The 20,973-nt window shown below is 33.8% G+C and overlaps 1 protein-coding gene and 1 long non-coding RNA gene across 13 annotated transcripts in view; one reads left to right on the top strand and one right to left on the bottom strand.

Annotated features, from left to right (window-relative positions):
- The window catches only part of Scn9a (sodium voltage-gated channel alpha subunit 9), a 79,153-nt gene extending 58,803 nt beyond the window's left edge, over positions 1-20,350 (top strand). Inside the window, exons 20-26 of the mRNA XM_063259204.1 lie at positions 1,990-2,112; positions 5,883-6,164; positions 6,797-6,850; positions 7,693-7,830; positions 11,102-11,206; positions 12,097-12,367; positions 15,453-20,350. Coding sequence (XP_063115274.1) covers positions 1,990-2,112; positions 5,883-6,164; positions 6,797-6,850; positions 7,693-7,830; positions 11,102-11,206; positions 12,097-12,367; positions 15,453-16,645 — 2,166 coding nt within the window. The 3' untranslated portion in view covers positions 16,646-20,350. The remainder of the gene's footprint in view (positions 1-1,989; positions 2,113-5,882; positions 6,165-6,796; positions 6,851-7,692; positions 7,831-11,101; positions 11,207-12,096; positions 12,368-15,452) is intronic.
- LOC106025441 (uncharacterized) overlaps positions 1-20,973 on the bottom strand; it is a 188,363-nt gene that overhangs the window by 121,912 nt on the left and 45,478 nt on the right. For 11 of the 12 annotated variants that reach the window (XR_010050837.1, XR_010050836.1, XR_010050833.1 and 8 more), the window contains exon 3: positions 15,499-15,678. This is a non-coding gene — a long non-coding RNA (uncharacterized LOC106025441). Of the gene's footprint in view, positions 1-13,611; positions 13,687-15,498; positions 15,679-20,973 lie in introns of all 12 variants that reach the window. The other variant, XR_010050832.1, reaches the window with a different exon arrangement.

The following is a 20,973-nucleotide window of genomic DNA, read 5'->3' as shown; positions in this document are numbered from 1 at the left end:
GTATATCACTTAAATTTGAAATTTTATTTAACATTTTGTATAGAAACATATAGACATATATGTATGCATACGTGTATGTGTCCTTGATTACAGATTATATTTTAGCTTTCTCAATAATAATCAAATATTATGTCCAGGAGGCTGGGGATTTATCTCAGCGGCATAAGCGCCTGCCTTGTAAGCAGGCAGTCATGAGTTCGATCCCTGGTGATAAAAATGAAAAAGACAAAAAAATATATATATTATATCCAGTATCACTTAACATGTGCTGGGAGAACAGGTCTACTGCTTCCCTATTCCAATTGTAATAAATTGTTATTGACTAAAAAGAGAGCATACTTTTGTTTTCAGTGCACTTAAATGGAAAATAACAGACCTGAATGACTGAGTGAATTTAAGAGTAATAAGTGATGCCATTAGTTCTGCTCTTGTAAGGAATTAAAAAGAAAAAAGTATGGTTATGTTAGTGAGATATTCTAACGCAAATACACGAAAACAGTCATATCAGTGCCTCCTGCTTCATAAATCAATTTGCTTGTCTTAAAAGGCAGCAGCAATGAACTTATGAGCATTGAATTTTTTTAACTTCTTAAAAGTTAAATATAAGGAAATTGTGTGTCAGTTGCTCCTCTTCTTTCTTGGAAAACATGAATCTCTGTCACTCTCTTAGTTCACAGTAAATATATTACACATTCTCTTAGACACTGCCTCCTGCTACACGCTATGGAATAAATGAATATTTTAAATGTGGCTTACTTATCTACAGATCCAAATCTAAGGCCACTGAAGTTCAAACTCACTATGTATATGACTTTTTTCCTGGCCGTGTTTTTTCTTTTGAGATAATTTTTGATAAGAACACACATTCCTAAAAGATAACTGGTTATGGTCAGTGTGTCTGGTCTATCCAGTATGATAAAATTCTAACATGTGTGTGCTTAATGGGAGCCCACTGAGACCGCCTGCTCTTGTCCTCTGTTTCACATAGTGGAGAACTGCTTTGGTAAGTGGTTACATAGTAGATCTCTGGTGCCTGTGTTAGTCACTTGCCCATCACTGGAAAAAGTACCACACACTTGGAACTTACAGGAGAGGTGGGCTGGGGATTTAGCTCAGCGGCATAAGCACCGCCTTGCAAGCAGGCAGTCGTGAGTTCGATCCCTGGTACCGATAAAAAGGAAAAAGAAAAAAAAAAAAAAAACTTACAGGAGAGGTTTGTTTTGGCTCAGGATTTGGGGGCTTTGGCTAGCTGGTCCAGCACTCCCAAGACACAAGCAGCATGAGAGAAGGGCATGGTGAAGGAAAACTACTCACCTCATGGTGTCTGGAAGCAGAGAACCAGCAGAAGGCACAGAAAGAGAGGAAGGGGCTGAACAAGAACTTACTTTCCAGGTCAGCCCCAGTCATTCGCGTGGACAAAGCAGGCCACACAGAAACAGAAAATCAGCTATGGATTCATCAACAGGTCGATCGCTTTCCAAAAGCTCCACCTCTGAACACATGAATATTTTGGTGACATTTTTGCTTGAAAACAGCACTGTCACCTTGAGTAATTGAATGATAGAAGTAATTTTCTTTGGAAATTGTGGTCATCTCAAAATCATAAATCATGAGATAGCGTCTTAATTCAGTCATGATTAAATTTAGTCAGTGCCGCACATTAGAGCAGCTTTAGAATCATGTTTTGTTGTGCCATGTGCTTTATTTCAATTGAAGTTTTGTTAATTGCTCTAATTAAACTTTGCAAGTTAATAAGCAAGTGCATAACCACGGGTTACAAATGTATCATTTCTATTGGGATATAATAGGAAACTTTCCTTTTATGGTTTCTTCTTATTCTGATTAACTTTGAAAGGTGTTCTGTTGGAGAAAACTGCCTCTTGCTCATCTGACTTGTTGAACTTCTTTGCGTGATCTTTGGAACTGATTTTTCCTCTTGATCCTTTATCATTTCTTTGAAGTAATTAATGAAAATATTATTTTTTACAGGTCTCTTTGGTTACTTTAGTTGCTAACACTCTTGGCTACTCAGACCTTGGGCCAATTAAATCTCTTCGAACACTTAGAGCTTTACGACCTCTAAGAGCCTTATCTAGATTTGAAGGAATGAGGGTAAGAAATATTGAATTTATTGATATACTATTTTTCCATTGGCATATAAAATATTAAAAAACTGGAGTATAGTAATTACACATTGTTTATGTAAATATATATATGCATGCATGCATATATATAATATTTTATATATATGTATATGTGTATATATATATATATATATATAAGTGCAGATATACATATACACACAGTATTTCATTGCATGTGATTCAATAAAGGAATAAATCAGTATAGGATATCCTGTATAGGATATTGTTAGGTAATTGAACTGTCCAAGTAAATGACTTTTCCCACTACTAGAAATTTAACAGATGACATACATCACTATTAGTCATGAAACAACCCCTCATTTACAAATCAAGAAGTTGTCTATATCAAATGCTGAAATAATATTTATTGAAGAAATTGCAATGGGTAATGAACAAATTTCATTACCTTAAAATAGTGCTTCAAAATAACTGAAATTACGTCAAAATTGCATTTAAAGAAAACTAAAACTCTAAAAGTTTCATTTGCCCTAAGTTTGCTTATTAGTTAAAAGGAGAAACATTTAATAGAGACAAACAAGCTGCAATACATAACAGTTACCAGCTAGGCTTCCTTTTCTTTTTCTTTGTTTTCCAGTTTTTTGAGACAGGGACTCACTGAGTATTTTAGGCTGGACTTAACTCTGTTTGTAGTCCAGGCTGGCCTCAAACCTGCAGTAGTCCTCCTCATTCGGGCTCCCAAGTGCTGAAATTACAGACATGCACCACCATGGTTGGCTCCAATCTAGGTTTAAGGCCTGCATTAAATCAACAATTTCTTCATAACACACATGGAGGACAATAACTCTGTTCTCTCTAATTAGTCTATATCATCATTTATTGCTACCTTTTAAAAATTTTTTTCCTCTTCAGATTTGACCTGCTTTGTCATAGCCTCTGTTTTTTCCTCAGCCTGGATTGCTTCCCCCTGATGCCTCCGCCCCAACTCAGCATCAGTATGGCAAACATCTTTTTACTTTTAATCTCAATTTTCATGTGCCCTGTCTGCCCAGGAGTAAACACAACAGAACATCCTCGCTTTATGATCAGATACCCATAACCTTTATCATATTGTATCTTATTTGTTCCCTTGACTCTTCTCTAACAATTGTCTCTAAGCAAATTAACTTGGCGATAAGTCTAGTCTGCTGATTAATTAAATGTAGTTACTGATCACCTATCAGTATCATCTGAGGATTTTTTGGAATTGCAGATTCATTCAAGCTCACACCCTAATAAATCAAAACTCTGGGTTCAGAAATCTGAGTTTTACCCAGCCTCATGTGAATATAGAAATCTTTCAGCCTAGCAGATTCTTGTTATAAACCTTGCTAATGTAAATCTAACTGTAAACTCTGCTTATTTTTTTTCACAAGAAATTGAACTCAGGACCTTGCACTTGCCAGGCAGGCAGGCAGTGTGCCACTGAGCTATATCACTGGGAAGATACTCTGCTTATTAGTGTACCAGTTGATATAAGTCACAGATGTAATAAAGATCATGATTATAAAAAAGACTCACAAATAAAATTCATAAATTCTTTATAAGAATAAAAATTAAAGCTACAGTTCATTTTGTGCAGAAATATAGTATTGGGATTCTTGCTATTAATTTAATGTTTTGATAGTTAGTTGATTGTTATACTCTATCCAGTAATAGTGTTTGATACAAGTATTTGAGCAAATAGTGTATAGGTTTTTCATAGACAGAAAATATATTTGTCCGTTGATGATTAAACTAGTGTATAATTTTATACTATTTATTTTTTGTTTTTCAACTTCAGTACTGGAAAAGCATTTTAATATATTCTGAGGACAAAAATGTTTACTTGTATTTGCTACGCATGTGGGAGGAAATATTTCTTTGCAGAAAATGGTTATTTTGGAGAAAAAAAATCAAATAATACATTTGAGGCATTTTGTGGAAAGTTTCCTTGGAATCCCTAGACTCCTTAAGCTTACTGACCCTCTTGACTGATGTCTCATCAGAGTGATGGTCATCTAGTTGCATTGTTACACTTTTTAACACTGTCTATGAGCTCTTGTGTTATGAAAAGCCCATAGTACATTGGTAGATAGGTCCCAGTCCATCTAAGAGTGAAAAGTCAACCATCACTGAAGAGACGACACAGGAACAGTATGTGGTGCCTGTTATTAAATAAGAAGTACAATATGCCACAGGAATACTACAGAGCAGAAAGCCCTCTCATCGAGTTGACATTAGAGCCATGACTAAGGGAGTTAAGTTCCAAGCTCAGGCAGGTAGACCTTCAATGCACAGAAACTGCATGATCGAGGGGTACACAGTTGAGTGTGCCAGGTGTTTGGGGAAATAACTAGAAGGATCCATGTGCTCTGACAGTAAAGATAGTGAGGTAGTAGGAAATGAGAATCAGAGGCAGCCTAGATGAAGAGCTATGAGTCTCTCTCGGTTTCTTTTAGGAGGTCACATACATTATAAGGATTTGATAAAAGTTCATTTCTCTAAAAACAAAGCATAACCACAATGAGTATCATGTTATTTCATTTTCCAGTGAAACTTTTACTAGTCCATGGACTCCAGAGTAATAACAATTGCTGTGAACAACGTGTCAGCAATCCACACTCTACAACCGAATTGAGTACTTTTTTGCAAAGGAAGTTGTACTGAAAACAGTCATATCCGTTTATATATGACCTATGGCCACAATAGCAGAGTTGAGTAGTTGCAATAGAGAGATCACAAAACCTATCTATGCTAAAAATACTTAAAGGACATGTTTGCCAACCTCTGTTCTAGACAGTTTCGTAATTGGTGAGCAATACCAAAATCCCCACTTGGAAGCATCTTGAGAACCCACTTAGTATACTGGAAAAGAAAGAGGGACCACAATGCTATTTTCCCAGTAAATTAACCTTTAGCACATTTGTAGGACTAGAACTGAAGTGCTAAAAGATTTGTAGGTTTTGAAGGATGGAATAATCCAGCAAATCTGAGAGTAAAAATACTATAAAAGTTGCCACGGAGGAAAATTGAAGTGGCAAGATCCCTGGTAATAAGTATCAGAGGAAATGCAGTACAGTAAAAATAAGAAACATTTTAAAGATAAACTATAGCTCATTGTGTTTTAACTGAGAAGAGCACTACCTAAATTTCACCAAGTACTTAAGTAGAAAATATTTTTCAGTTTAGAATAATAAATCCATGATTACTCTCATTTTGTAGAACCACTTAAATTCAAAGGGTTCAAACTATTAAGACACATAGTCTTAACTCTACGTAATATAAACTAGTGCTTTTCTAGAATGGGGAAACCTTTAATGCTGGTAGTTCTAGGATCATGGAACTTTAAATGCACATCAAATTTCTCTTCTATCATTTTTTCTCTTTTTTTCTCTATATTTTTTCTCTATATTTTTTCTCTTTTCTAGAATGTGCAAATTTTATTGGCCTTTTTAAGCATTTTTGGTTTGTTTAAACTGTGATGCCATCTTTGTTATTTTGTATTGTGTTTTGACTAGTAATTTTACGGTGTTACACATTTAATTTTGGAATTTGTTGATCACAGGGCTCATGTTACAATTTGTTTTCTTGGTATATGATAGAGAATACAATAGCCATTTAATATATACATGCTAGTTAGTTGGCTGATGGCTTAAATACTCAAAGGCAGTTTTCTAATTTCTTTAACCCAACATTAATGTGTATATAACCTTTTCTTTTAACTAATCTTCCTTGTTTTTTCCTTCTGTTTAATACCAGGTGGTTGTGAATGCACTAATCGGTGCAATTCCTTCCATCATGAACGTGCTCCTCGTATGTCTCATATTCTGGCTAATATTTAGCATCATGGGAGTGAATTTGTTTGCTGGCAAGTTCTATGAGTGTGTTAACACCACAGATGGGTTACGGTTTCTGGAAACTAGAGTTCAAAACCGTTCTGAGTGTTTTGCCCTTATGAATGGTACCACTGACGTGCGATGGAAAAACCTGAAAGTGAACTTTGATAATGTTGGACTGGGTTACCTGTCTTTGCTTCAAGTTGTAAGTGACTCTTTCCGTAAATACTTGGATATGCAATGAAAGAGCTTGGTCATGATTTAAATATTCTATAAACTAGAAATTAAAGAGAAAGCACTAGGTGACTTCTAAAATCAAGCTTATCTTTCTGAGATTATGTGAGTATAAACATGGTTAAGAAGCACCAGTTTGCTGCATTTGAGTTATTAATCCACAATTAACTATTTAGTGTATCTTGAGTCCCTACCATTGCACCTTCTAAATACTGCTTCAAAAGCAATCCCATTGGACTTTCACTATTACCCTACAGGGGAATGAGAAGGACTTCCTAGTGATAAAGGAAAATCCTTTAAAAGTAGAAAAAGTGTTTCCTGCCATACTCATAAAATTCTCTCCTTTTATAAAAAAAATAATATTCAAAATTCGTAAGAAATTATAATAACTAGAAATAATTAAGACCAAGGTATAGAATATGATTTGAGTCCATTCTCCTTTTTAAAGAAGCATTATATTTAATTGGTGTATTGAAATACAGCAAAACTTACTAATTTAACATTATATAATAAGCATTATAAGACTGAATAGACAAAACTATATTTATGATAATTTTAGAGTGAGAGCCTCACATTCTGATTCTATAAATGTGACATTTACAGGCAACATTTAAGGGATGGATGGATATTATGTATGCAGCAGTTGATTCTGTTAATGTAAGTATTGATCAATATTTTCATTAAAACTTAGAAGTTAAAAAATCTCCTTAGTTTAGTTCTTTGTTTTAAAGGATAGTGCCATGGAGCCTTTAGTGTGTACAGATGCAACGAAGTTGATAGTGGCCTCATAACATGAATACAGTGTTGGAGACAGAGCCAGACTCAAACAGTGGTACCACCACATTCACCAAGCTCTGCAACTGACTTTGAGCAAAGCACTTTAGCTTCTAGAACTTTAGCTTATTTCTCTGTGAAAGTAAAATAACCCAGTGTCTACCTCATCCAGTTGTTAAGGAGGATCAAGTAAGAAAGTACAAGAGGAATACTTATAACAAGCTCGCAAGAATAAATGCTCAGCAAATATTAATTTGTCACATGATTTTTTTCTTGGAAGAGTTTATGTGGAATACATTTCATGCTAAGAAAATTTAAAGTTTATTGACCAGTTCACATCATCATGAAATATAGTGAAGGTATTTTTATAACCAAGCAAAAATAATAAAATTTACATAACTATGGCATCTTCCCTTTTACAAGGTTTATCTGGGGGGAATAAAAATACATTAGGTTGTTTAGTTACTAAATAATCCTACCAACCTGAAAGCAAGTACTATATATGAATAGTCCCATTAGAGTCATCTGAAGACTATACAAAACATCCATTAAGAACTTGTTTAAAATTGAATAGCTTTTTAAAAACTAGTTTAAGCCTCAACAATGCTGTAGCCTTTAAAATACAAGTTTATCTAGGGAAGCAGTTTTAAGAAAAAGCTGTCAAGAGTGAAAAAATGAAAATGATGAATGTTATTGTAAACATACTTCTTTTTTGAATTTTCTAGGTAGACCAGCAGCCCAAATATGAATACAACCTCTATATGTATATTTATTTTGTCATCTTTATCATCTTTGGGTCATTCTTCACTCTTAATTTGTTCATTGGTGTCATCATAGATAATTTCAACCAACAAAAAAAGAAGATAAGTATTTAAGTGTTTCTTTTATTATACTAAAAAAAAGAAAAATTATTTTCCAAATTTTAAAAATTTGACTTCGGTTAGTAGTTTCATTAGCACTTTATTTTTCAAATGAAAGTTCAAGTAAACAATTATAGATATGCTTAATATTACATATTTTTGTGAAAAGGATAACTTCCTAAGTAACACTTATTTTACTCAATCTATCAAAAATCACATTTTCCCCAATATCCCCTTTAAAGAATTAAATAATTCAGAAAATTTCATTAATTATTTATCTAAAACACATTTCACAAGTAGTTATTTTACCGTCTTCTGAGCCAGTATTCTGCATGTTATCTATTAGTGTTGTGCTAAGGTAGAAAAACATACTGTACAACTCCTGAGCTCAAGGCATTTATTTTATGGCAGAAGAAAATGATACAGTTAATGACAATTAAGTCCAGACTCAAAGGGTTGGTAGGGTGATGCTCTTCAAAGCCTCTAGGTGGCACCTTTCTTGCATCTCCCAGCTTGTGATAGCCCAAACATTCCCTGACATGTCAGCATAACTCCAGTCTCTGCCACCACATGCATTTGTTTCTGTCTTCTAATAAGGACACAAATTATGACGGATTAAGGACTCATCCTAGTCCAATATGATCTTGCCTTAATTATACCTGAAAATCACTATTTCTGAATGAAGTTCTAGTGTTAGATCTTTCGCATATCTTCTTAAGGAAACAATTCAAAATGTCAAGCAAAGCATTATTGTTGTTGTTATTATGCAAATATTTAATTTATCAAGATCAATAGAGCATAAACAGAGATAGTAGTATATTGCATGTATCTAGACTAGTGTATTCTTTTACACACTCTATGATATTGTATCCCCAGATACTACATTATAATGCAATGATAAGTGCAGTAAGAGAAATTGAGAACGATAAAAATGTACCTGAGCAGTCAGAGGAAAAATTTATACAGCTGTAGGGCAGTTTATAGAGTATGTAAGTTTTGAGCCGGTCTGGGAAGAGTGGTAAAATGACATGTAATGACTAGGAGATAAAAGAATGGGTAATCCAGATGACACAGAACAGAAACAGAAATTTAAGGCCAAATGTACAGTGCTGATAAAGCAGGCTACAATTCAAAAGAAACAGCAATCTTTTGAGGTTGGGTGGAGTTTAGATTTGAGAAGAAAAGTATTAAAATAAAGACTTTGACCCTTCTTGAAAGCTGATATGAAAATATTATGCTAAATTTTTTTAGTAGGAACTTAAGCACATCATGAGGCATTTGGAACAAAGAGGAACATATGAGCAAGTATTGATGTTTGATAGTTTTCCAAGGTGAAGACCCTGCACAAAGCACCTCACGTGTGTAGTCTAGAAGACATAAGTATCACAGTTAACTGTCAGAGAGGTTGTGCTACTTGTGTATAATCTGGCATCCATAAAGTGTCTATTTCTAAATACTATAAAAGTGAGCTTCTATTAAAAATAATCTAGCAGTGATTTTTCACAATGCTTGGAGAGAGCCCAGGTTTCATTCAGCCGCTGCTCTACCTGCCATCTGGACCACATTTACTGTATGCCACACCTTTGTGGCAGTAGAGAATAGAATATATTCAATCAGGCTATTTTAGGCGGGAGATTGATAGTAATGATTTTAAAGGGATCGAGTGTAACTTTAGGGTTTCTTGTCAATGAGCTGGGTTACTGTGACTGTGGTACAACCTACAGGAAAAGAGAACTTTACAGGGATGAGATATGTAATTTTTAAAGGTAATGATTTCAGGTGCGGACTCTCAAGATAAGACAGGTACATGCATTGAAATGCTATCAGTACACATGATTAACTATTCACAGGAAGGGAAAAGGTCTATTTGACTACAAAGACCACAGTGCAGTGTTGGGTCCCATGATATGGTATTCATTCTTAACTTTTATTTTTAACAATTTATGTTTTTACCCACAATGTTTCCCCATTTTCTTTTTCTCTCTCTCTCACCCTATGTTCCCTCTCTTTCTTCGGGGAAATAGGGTAGGTTGATCGCGGGACCTTGTGCATACTATACAGATGCTCAGCCTCTGAATATCACCCAATAGGTGACCTCAGTCATTGCCCAGACTGCCCTGAAGTTGAGATCTTTCTGTCTCAGCCTTCCGAGTAGCTGAGATTATGGCGGTGTGCTACCCCACCTGGTTACTCATATCTCTTTCTGACGTATCGCACCTTACTAGATTTTCCAAGGATCCATTATCCACATTAGTGCTCTTTTCACCCTTAATACATTTGTGAAAAATTAGGTTTAATATTTAATCATGTGCATACTGTCAAAGATTAGAATTAAGTTATTGTGAGTTCAATGTACAAATGGGAAAACTATGTGCTTCATCTACATAAATGCTTAGTTTAGACCTGGGCACCCACGAGAAACTTCCAAGTAAAACAACCCTTTTAAAAGCAGCTTTAGCTTTCTGAAAAGTGTTAATAGCAACTACTTGAAGTAAGTTTGAGTGTCCTCTGCCCCATGATGCTTAGGACCAAAAGTGTTCTGAATTTCAAATATTTTTGGATTTTAAAATATTTGTATAAATAATAGGATAACTTGGCAGCTCTAAATCAAAATATATTTATGCTATAAAATATAAATATGCTTAATATAATGATACTTAAATATATTTATATTTTATAGTATAAATATATATATATATATCATGCAATAGGTAAATATGCACACAGGAATACAATTGTGGGTGCAGATATAGACATGGAAACATGTTTGTGTTTTGTTCATTTTTCTCTGATAAATGATTGATAGAGTATTGAATAAATATTAATAAATATAAATTATTTTAACAGTTTTTTTCTGGTCCCTACTATTTTTAAGAGTCCTAAATATTAGCCAAGTCATCAAAAGAAATGTTTACTACTACTAACTGTTGTTAGTAGTATATTCCCAGTATATTTGTTGCCTAGCAATAAAATCCCTAGTAAGACAAGTAGTAGTAGATAAAATGGAATATCAGCATATACTCTAACTTTGGTACATAAAATGTAAATGATCCATTAATTATTCTACGTAATGACTGTGTGTTATATATTATATTGGATATGAAGGCTCATGTGCTTAAGCACAGATAGCTTTTAAGACAGATTTTATAACCACTGTATATGCAATAAAATGCAGAAAATTTTCATATTACTACATCTTTAACTTATTTTAAAGTTCAAAAGGAAAATATACACAATGATTCTGGTTTTAACTAGATTTTTTTTAATTTTTTACCTTGGAGGTCAAGATATTTTCATGACAGAAGAACAGAAGAAATATTACAATGCTATGAAAAAGCTGGGATCCAAGAAGCCACAAAAGCCAATTCCCCGGCCAGGGGTAATTATATATGTGTATAAACTATTTATATAAATACATAGAATATATCACATTAAATTTCAAATTATTTTAACTTGGTTTTTTTGCACATCTACATATATAATACTGCTTAAAATACTCCCACTATCTTGTTTTGACTGATTAGACTCTGTTCCATTCTGTATGATAGTATCAAATTTGAGGGTATAGGCAACTACTTTGAAGGCAATAAGATTCACTAAGATGCCCATTCTAGTTTGACTATTGTGTCCTTTGGAAGTCCTGTAATGTTTACAATGCTTAAGTTTTATTGGTCTTGTTCTCTACTGTTTTGTTCAACTTTATAATATCTAATGAGATAGACAATTCTTTTTAAGGAAACAAGAGACATTGTTGATAACCATTGTTGATAACTTTGTACTCTGTTTTACATCATGTGCTATGTCTATCCTTGGTTTTGACTGACAGCTTTGTTTTGCCATATTTGACTTTATTCTCTCCCAAAAAAAAAGTAATAATAACTAAGGAGTAATAAAACCCAAAATGTGTAAATTTTGTTGTAAAAAAGAGAGGGAATAAAAGTGCTCTAAAGGATACAACTGCAAGTGTGTTTAGGGGTGTTAAATAGCTGACCATATTAATGTTCTTGGTTGGATCATTGAACACAACTGTCTGCAGTCTCACTGTTTGAATGTCCACTTTATATGCTTTGATACTGTGATTTGAGCAACTATCTCTAAGATGATAATATGTAATATATTAACTGGTGATTTCTTACTGTTTTTTTTTTTTTTTTGGATTTCTGTATTACTTGTACCCTTACACTGCTTTGTTTTGTTTTGTTTTTTCTCTTTTTCCTTTTAAATAAATTTTTTTAAAAAAAAATACTTAATCATTCTTGTCTTTTACAGAACAAGTTCCAAGGATGTATATTTGATCTCGTAACAAATCAAGCCTTTGACATCACCATCATGGTTCTTATCTGCTCCAATATGGTAACCATGATGGTGGAAAAAGAGGGACAGAGTGCGGAAATTACCAATGTTCTGTACTGGGTAAACGTCGTGTTCATTATCCTGTTCACTGGAGAGTGTGTGCTGAAACTCATCTCCCTCAGACATTACTACTTCACAGTGGGATGGAACATTTTTGATTTTGTGGTTGTGATTCTCTCCATTGTAGGTAAGGACAACTATTAATTAGATGTTAACCTGAAATAAGCCACAGATGCTCAGAGAAGACCCTGAATTGTGAAATGTAAACTTACTTTTAAGTAAATTAGTATAATAAAAGAAGGAGGGAAGCTTATAGCCAAAGCAAAATCCTCCCTGTCAGATTCCTCTGTTCTAGGTGTACCCCTTCCCTGCAGCTTCCGAATAGAGTTAAAGATGTCTCAGATACATGGATGAGCAGGTTTACAACAGCACACTCACAGTAGCTAGATTTGGTAAATGGCCTGTATGTCCATCACCAGTCGAATGAATAAAGACAAATGTAGCTTATGCACACAGCAGAGTACTAATCAACCATAAAAAGAACACTTGCAAGTTATTTGTAGAAAAATAAATACACCTTGAGACCTTAATGCTATATGAAAAAAATCAGATGCAAGCTAAATATCACATGATTTCTCTTATCTGAGAAACCCAAAATATAAATGATTTAAATAGCAAAATAAAATAATTTTAGGATTATACTCATTTATAAATTTTAAATGAGACAGATTATGGAGATCATTTAATGCAAATGAAACTCAAAGATGATAGCAAAAGCCTAGAAAAATTAAAGACCACATAACCTATAACCATAGTATTATTGGCCACATAATTTGTAATAAATATTTTAAATCAAATATTAAAAAGTGATATTATCACCATATACTAAAGTTAGACATAAAAGAGAACTAAAATTTAGGTAGTGATTTCATACTAACAAGAAAAAGAAGAATGGAATTAAATAGAAAAATAATAATCCTTCTAATACTATGTTTTTTTAAATAATTTTGACCAATGCAGTTAAATATGAAAACAAGCAGTACATATATTATAATAAGAGAGCAAATGATCTTTATCTTCACTACATTATGACATTAGTTTAAAGAAAAAAGAATCAACCAAAAATAAATTCAATTGTAATTCTGAAAGGCAGATTTTTTTTAAAATTACATGTACCAATATTAATAACGGGTATATGGGGAAAAGGCAATATTGGGAAAAATATCTCATTAAATTGCAATATAAGTAAGACAAACCATCTATTAACAACTAATATATAAGAGTTCTATTAAAAAAGTAAAAGACAAAAATGACTGAAATAAGTGAAAAACTAGAGTAATGAGAGATGGCTTATGTCTTAGTTACTTTATGCTCGTTGCTGAGACAAAATACCTGATGCCCAAGTTGGAAAAGGAAAGGTTTATTTCTTACAGTGTTTGGAGGTTTCAGTCCACACTCAGTTGGCTCCAAGGCAGGCGGGCATGGCTGGGCCGCAGTTCATGGAGGCTGCAAACAGCAAGCTTGAACCAGCAAAGAGCAAGACACACCTTCTTCCTGCCATTACATCACATCCTGGCTCCACCCCTATGTGGGTGTAGCACTGACACCATCAAACCAAGCACTATACAGTGAACCATCACAATTGAACAATGCAAACTCATGAGGGCTGGGGGATACAGATATAAACCATGACAGTTTATCATATTCAATATGTAGACTACTATAAGACTATTTTAACACTGATGATTACATAACATTACTTAAAAATAAAAGGTCAAACAGATTGCTGAAATTTAAATTACAGGCCAAGCATGGTGGCACACTCCTGTAATACCAGGACTGGCAAGCCTGAGGCAGGAGGATCCTTGCAAGTGTGAGACCAACTTGGGCCACAAAATGAGCCCAAGGCCAGCCTGAACTGTACGGCAAGACCCTGTCTCAAAAAAACAAAAACAAAAAATAAAACTTAAGCTACAATATATACAGAATTACTAATTTACTCAGTAAAAAGATCACATGATTCAAATGTTACAGATTTTTAAAAAATGAAGTCAAGAGGAAAATATGTGTTAATAAATTTATATTCACAAACTTGAATAGCTGTTACAGTTCATGGCACAAATCTAAATCTGAATCCAAAAAGAAAATGGCAGCATAGGATATGATTGTGTAAAATTCAAAATATTAAATGAGAGAAAACTGACTATACAAAAAATATGTATTTCAACAAGCGCAAATATGAAATATGAAAATTTTATGCAGTGTTTAAGGCTAACAGTGGCTCAATACTCTTAATAGAAAAAGTTTGTTAGATCAGTAACAATATAGGAAATGTTCTTAAAGAAAAATAAGCAAATAAAGAAAAATAAGCAAAAAAAGAAAAGTTTAAAGCAACTTAAAATATTCAACAAACTAGAAAAATACATATTATTTTTTCTAAAAAAGCAAATTAATTATAATAGATTGATTTAGATGTTGTAAACATTTTCTTTTAAAGTATAGTACTGGTGAAGTGAACACAGTGAAAGAGCACTTATAAACACTGCTATTCAAGTGTGGATTTGAGTAGATTATCTGGAGATAGGCAATACATCAAAAATTTTGAATATATTGTATGATTCAGCTTCTATTTAGATATTATCAAAACACATACTCATGCAAATCACAAAATGTGATGAGATACCCATTTTAAATAAAAAAAAATTAGCAATAAACCATAATTGCTATTCTCCAATATGTGATTTTTAGACAGGATATTGTACCACTACAAGAATTGTTATTTGTGTCGGAAATGTGTGATATATGACACAATGACTAAAACATGTTACAAAGAAAAGCGACAAAATCATGTGTAACGGTCCTGTGCATACACACATGTATTATCTTGCATAGAAGAATATCTAAGTGACAGTGAAATATTGAATGTTAGTTCACTATTACTAGTTGTATTTGAGGTGATACATGATTTCTATTTTGGCACGTATTCCTTGAATTTTCTACATGAGCAGACCTTATCCTTATAATCATAAAATACTATACTCTGAAGGGGAAAAGAGGTGTGTGAACTTAATAATAGGAAATTTCTTACAATAGTAAGTCTATGAATTTTCATTTAGAATTGCTCAAATTGTTAACGTTAAGAAATTGAAGTCAGTATAATTTAATAGCCTTGAATTCATAAGTGATAAGATGGCAGAAAACAATTGGAATTATGATTTTCAACAGGAGAATATTTCAATGTCTCCTTTTTCTCCCCCTTTTTCTTCATATAGGTATGTTTCTCGCGGACATGATAGAGAAGTATTTCGTGTCCCCTACCCTGTTCCGAGTGATCCGTCTGGCCAGGATAGGCAGAATCCTTCGCCTGATCAAAGGAGCCAAGGGGATCCGCACGCTGCTCTTTGCTTTGATGATGTCCCTTCCTGCCTTGTTTAACATCGGCCTCCTGCTCTTCCTGGTCATGTTCATCTACGCCATCTTTGGAATGTCCAACTTTGCCTATGTTAAGAAGGAAGCTGGAATTAATGACATGTTCAACTTCGAGACATTTGGCAACAGCATGATCTGCCTGTTCCAAATTACCACCTCTGCTGGTTGGGACGGACTGCTGGCACCCATTCTCAACAGCGGACCTCCAGACTGTGACCCTCACAAAGTTCATCCAGGAAGTCTAACTGAAGGAGATTGTGGGAACCCATCTGTTGGGATTTTCTATTTTGTCAGTTACATCATCATTTCCTTCCTGGTGGTGGTGAACATGTACATCGCTGTCATCCTTGAGAACTTCAGTGTTGCCACTGAAGAGAGTACCGAACCCCTGAGTGAGGATGACTTTGAGATGTTCTATGAGGTCTGGGAGAAGTTTGACCCTGATGCAACTCAGTTTATAGAATACAGCAAGCTCTCGGATTTTGCGGCTGCCCTAGATCCCCCTCTTCTCATAGCAAAACCTAACAAAGTCCAGCTCATTGCCATGGACTTGCCCATGGTCAGTGGAGACCGGATCCACTGCCTGGACATCTTATTTGCTTTTACAAAGCGGGTTTTGGGTGAAGGTGGGGAGATGGACTCTCTTCGTTCACAGATGGAAGAAAGGTTCATGTCTGCAAATCCTTCTAAAGTGTCCTATGAACCTATCACAACTACACTGAAAAGAAAGCAAGAGGATGTGTCTGCTACTGTCATTCAGCGTGCTTACAGACATTACCGCTTACGGAAAAATGTCAAAAATTTATCAAGTATCTACATAAAAGATGGAGACAGAGATGGTGACTTGCCTGATAAAAAAGAAATAGCTTTTGAGAATGTTAATGGGAACTGCAGCCCAGAAAAAACAGATGCAACTCCATCTACCATCTCGCCACCTTCATATGATAGTGTGACAAAGCCAGACCAAGAGAAATATGAAACAGACGAAACAGAGAAGGAAGACAAAGGGAAAGATGGCAAGGAAAGCAAAAAATAGAGCTTCATTTTTTACATATTGTTTACAGCCTGTGAAGGTGATTTATTTGTGTTAATAAGACTCATTTTAAGGAGGTCTATGCCAAACACTTTTTATCAAAATAGTCTCAAAGGCAGTGCCGTCAGTAGGTATGATTCTTTACGACACAGGAGCAGCATTAGCAGATGGCTATTTTTGCATCGGTAAATGATTCTGTAAGAATCATCAGAGTATCTCTGTAAGGATTGTTGATTGCAGCAAGCAAAGGTGATTCAATTTTTTAATAAATCAGAAGACCATGTAGACAATTTTCACATCTGCCTTTTTATCTTTTCACTAGATTCAAATTACATTTCCTCTGTAAATACAGGAACCCCCTACACACACTCCACAAACACACATAGGAAAATATCTACTATTTAGAAATCATTAAAAGTATTTTGCCTTGGCTTTGCAATGAATTTCCTGATAAAAGTAATGGACATTAGTAATGTTAACTAGTAAAGTTAAAAATCTTGTTATTAGTGAGCTACAATTACTTATCTATGACGCGAGGTCATTCTATATTTTGAGGTGCTTAAATTCATTCTAACAATCTATTCAAACCAATTTGTATGTGCCTATAAAATGCCTTGGGATTAAAAAACAGATGTAGGCTATTAAATTCAACATATGTTTTTCCTTTACCCGGACTCTCATCCATCTTGACTCACAAACATTGCATGTCATCTCCTGTGTTGTGTTGGGTTGTGTTGTGTCTTGTTTTGTTTTGTTTTTAGTGGGCTCTCACTGTGTTACTCAGGCTGTTCTTGAACCCCTGGGCTCAAGCAATCCTCCCCAAACATCCTCCTGAGCAGCTGGGGCTACAGGAGGATGTCACCATTCCTCGCTAGTCTATCTTTTATATGTTCCACTTCGTTCCTACCCTAACCTCAGAACTTTAAACATTATTCTAACTATTTATCACATTCCTCCTAAAAAATATAAAGATACTTGAGGAAAAAGCAACCAAAAAATTCTTTTGTTTATATAATGTAACCCTAACCTGTTCTCCCTCGCAATCCTGATAATGGCCAACTCTTTTGTCATTTTCTGTTTTCTTTCTTATGAAATTTGTTTAGTTATCATTTATCACTAAGTATATTTGATATTTCCCTTCAATTAAACAGTTCCTTATATTCAATTAGCTATTTGATAGCACAGTATGTGTTTGAGGACCCAATGGCTTAGGCGTGGTATTTAGTGCATCACTTACACACTATCCTAAATGTGTTTGTCAAGCTTTCACGTGATAATACGAGGCAGGCCTTTAACACCTGCTTGCCAGGTGTTTCACATGAATGAATTGCATTCAGATACTGATTCTAATGAAATTTCTCTCTTGCTACTAGCCCACACTCTTAAATTTTAGAAGTAATCATTTTGGACCTCTGTAATTCCATCTACAAAATAAAGAGGATGTCACTTTTTTCTTAAGATTCTATGACATGAAGTATATTTTTTCATTAGTCAATAAATTAGCCTGGGCTTATAACTTTAAGAACACAATACTCATTTTATTCTAGTTGTAATCATTCTACTAATGATTGGATATCCAGTTTTCTTAAAAAGCCCTTCAGCTGGTGCAGTGGCACACACCTAAAATTCTAGCTCATCAGGAGGCCAAGACCAGAGGATCACAAATTCAAGGCCAGCCAGGTAACTTAGCAAGACCTCGTCTCAAAATAAAAAGAGCTGAGGATCTAGCTCAGTGATAGAGAGGTTCAAGAACTATTGATAGAGGAGAGAAAAGAGTCCTTGTTAATAACAATTTAAAATAAATGCTCATGGTACATTTTCTCATGAGTTTATTCCAGGAACATGAAATCATTTTTCTATCACCTTAACTATGCATAGGCAAAAATTGAGTTTCCCAAGTAAACAATGGATTTATTTAGAAGAGTTTTGAGGAAATTTTTGAAGCAAATATGTAAAGCATACTTCATCAATTTGCTTTTTAAACTTAAAGCATAACATAAATTATATATATACTGGTACCAAAGATCGAACCCACCATCATGTGCTTTCCAAGCACATGCTTGTGATGCTGAGCTGTATCCCTGGCTTTTTACATAAATAATTAAAACACATATTTTTGTTGTTTTGTCCACTTGAGAAGCTTTAAACATGCCTAGAGAGGTGAATTCATATGTGTAGAGAATGAGAGTCAAAGAAAGGGAAAAACTTAAGAAACACAGCCATAAGAAGAAAAATAAAAAAGAAAGATATTTCCACAGAACTTTATGTCTGGAATGTTTTTAAATTTTGATATATTTTACAACATCTATACAGAAATTATTAGTTCTAGACATTTATCTTAAGGTTCCTAGGAAATTAAATCTAGGACCAAAGATTCTTTACATCTATGCTTAATCATTCTTCTTAGGTTAGTCAAACCAATTGTTAATTTAATATGAAAGGTACCATGAAGTGTTTAATTATATTACAAAGCATTGCACTGCATACCTTATAATGCTGTTGAAAATAGTTTGGATGATTTAATTACGTAACCATATAAAATATATTACTTTTGTAAGATTTTTAACACATTTAAGAACTTGTTATCACTTTAAATTTGATTCAATTCATCTTCATTATTATAAACCATATAAATATAACTGCATTATGAATTTTTATATGATGCAGTATCAAAAGATGTTTAGTATGTATATTTGTCTGTGGATTACTATTAATATTTTTACACTGCCTGACTTTCATGTAAAATAAAAATATTAGCAACCAGTTCCCCAACACAGTTTTTTCTTAGGAGTTAAAACAATCAATTACAAAATTGTTCTTTTTCCTATTTCCTACTGAACCTGTTTCTTGCTGACCCTATAATTTCATAAAATTAAAATATGTTTAGCTTTTATAGATATACTTTTGTTCCAGAAGTGATTGCTTCCAATATTTTATCAATTAAAAACAATATTTGGCATTGAGTTCATTAAGTACTTTGAAGTAAAATTAGCCATCTCTTTTCATGTGGGTTGGTTGCTGTTTGTACTAACTGGTAGATACCATTCTTCTGAAGGAACTGTCATACTAATATAGAAATTCTTTCACCAAATGCTTTAGAATGGCAGTTACACTGCACAACTTAAATTAGGATAAGCTAGAATCAAACAGATTTGAACACAAACTGATACACACAGTTGTATGATATGGTGGAATCTCTTTTTACCTCTTTCTGTCTGTGGTCTACTTTGCAAAATGTGTAAGTGACTAAACACTAAATGTTGAAAATCTCAACCCAAAATGTTTAGCATGATTTTATAGAATTTTGATAGCTTTATTTAAAAGCCTAAAAACAAAATGTATATGTAAATATGCCATCCATAATAGCAATTTCAGAGAAATGTTAAAGAAAATAATGAAAACAGGGCTAAATTAAAAGTTAAATTAGGATAGCCCAGTAATTGGCCAGCTGTATGATCTATGTATAGAGGCCAACAATTTTTAAAATACCTGTAGCTCATTATGTTATATTGTTGAGGAAAACAAACAAGATTTGTTTAATGAAAATAAGTGAATAGCCATGAATATAACAATGCTGTTTACATAGAATTCTTTTCAAATTTCATAGATCTCTGAATGCTCAAAATGTGTTTGTCAGAAATTACACTGTAGCTACACTTGAGACTTACACATTGTAATAGAATATAACAATAAAATTCATAAAAATGAGTTGTGTTTGCATGCATCTTTTTTGTTTCATGGAGAATAGCCTTTACGGATAAATCCAGTGTATCTATAATAGAAGCTAATAGTCTTTTTTCCTTTTTTAAAAAAGATCAACAATTTAAAGTATCTTCCATAAGAAGACATTTGGATAAGAAAGATGTGGTTAGTGAACATAATGACCCAAAGCAATTACATTAAATCCACAATAGAGTTTGTGCAGGAACAGAAAATTGAAACAGACAGTGAAAGTGCACAAGCATTTATCCACACAATGATAAATACTTTTTATGGTAATAAAACTGATGTACATATATGTGTAGCATACACATCGGCTAAGAGCTCGTGTTCTAGAACCAGAACTATATTTGGAGTCAGAATAAGCCATGATCCTCTGAGTTTCCTGAACACATTTTTAACCTTTGTAGGCCTCATCTTTCTCATCTGTAAAATACTGGGAAGAGTACGACTTCACATACAGTAAAGTTAGAATGAGATAATTCACATGAAGCAATTAGAATCATATCCAATGACATAGTATCAAGAATTAATCTTAACAGTGGTACCAATGTAACAGCCAATTTGTCACTAAAATTTTAAGAACCCAGTGTACCTTTGTAATGTACAGG

Source organism: Cavia porcellus, unplaced genomic scaffold (assembly GCF_034190915.1).
Source record: "Cavia porcellus strain 051 isolate PalLab524CR breed Dunkin Hartley unplaced genomic scaffold, mCavPor4.1 scaffold_12, whole genome shotgun sequence".
Taxonomy (NCBI): domain Eukaryota; kingdom Metazoa; phylum Chordata; class Mammalia; order Rodentia; family Caviidae; genus Cavia; species Cavia porcellus.
The sequence above is the reverse complement of the archived record's forward strand: the minus strand, read 5'-3'. Positions and strand labels throughout refer to the sequence as shown.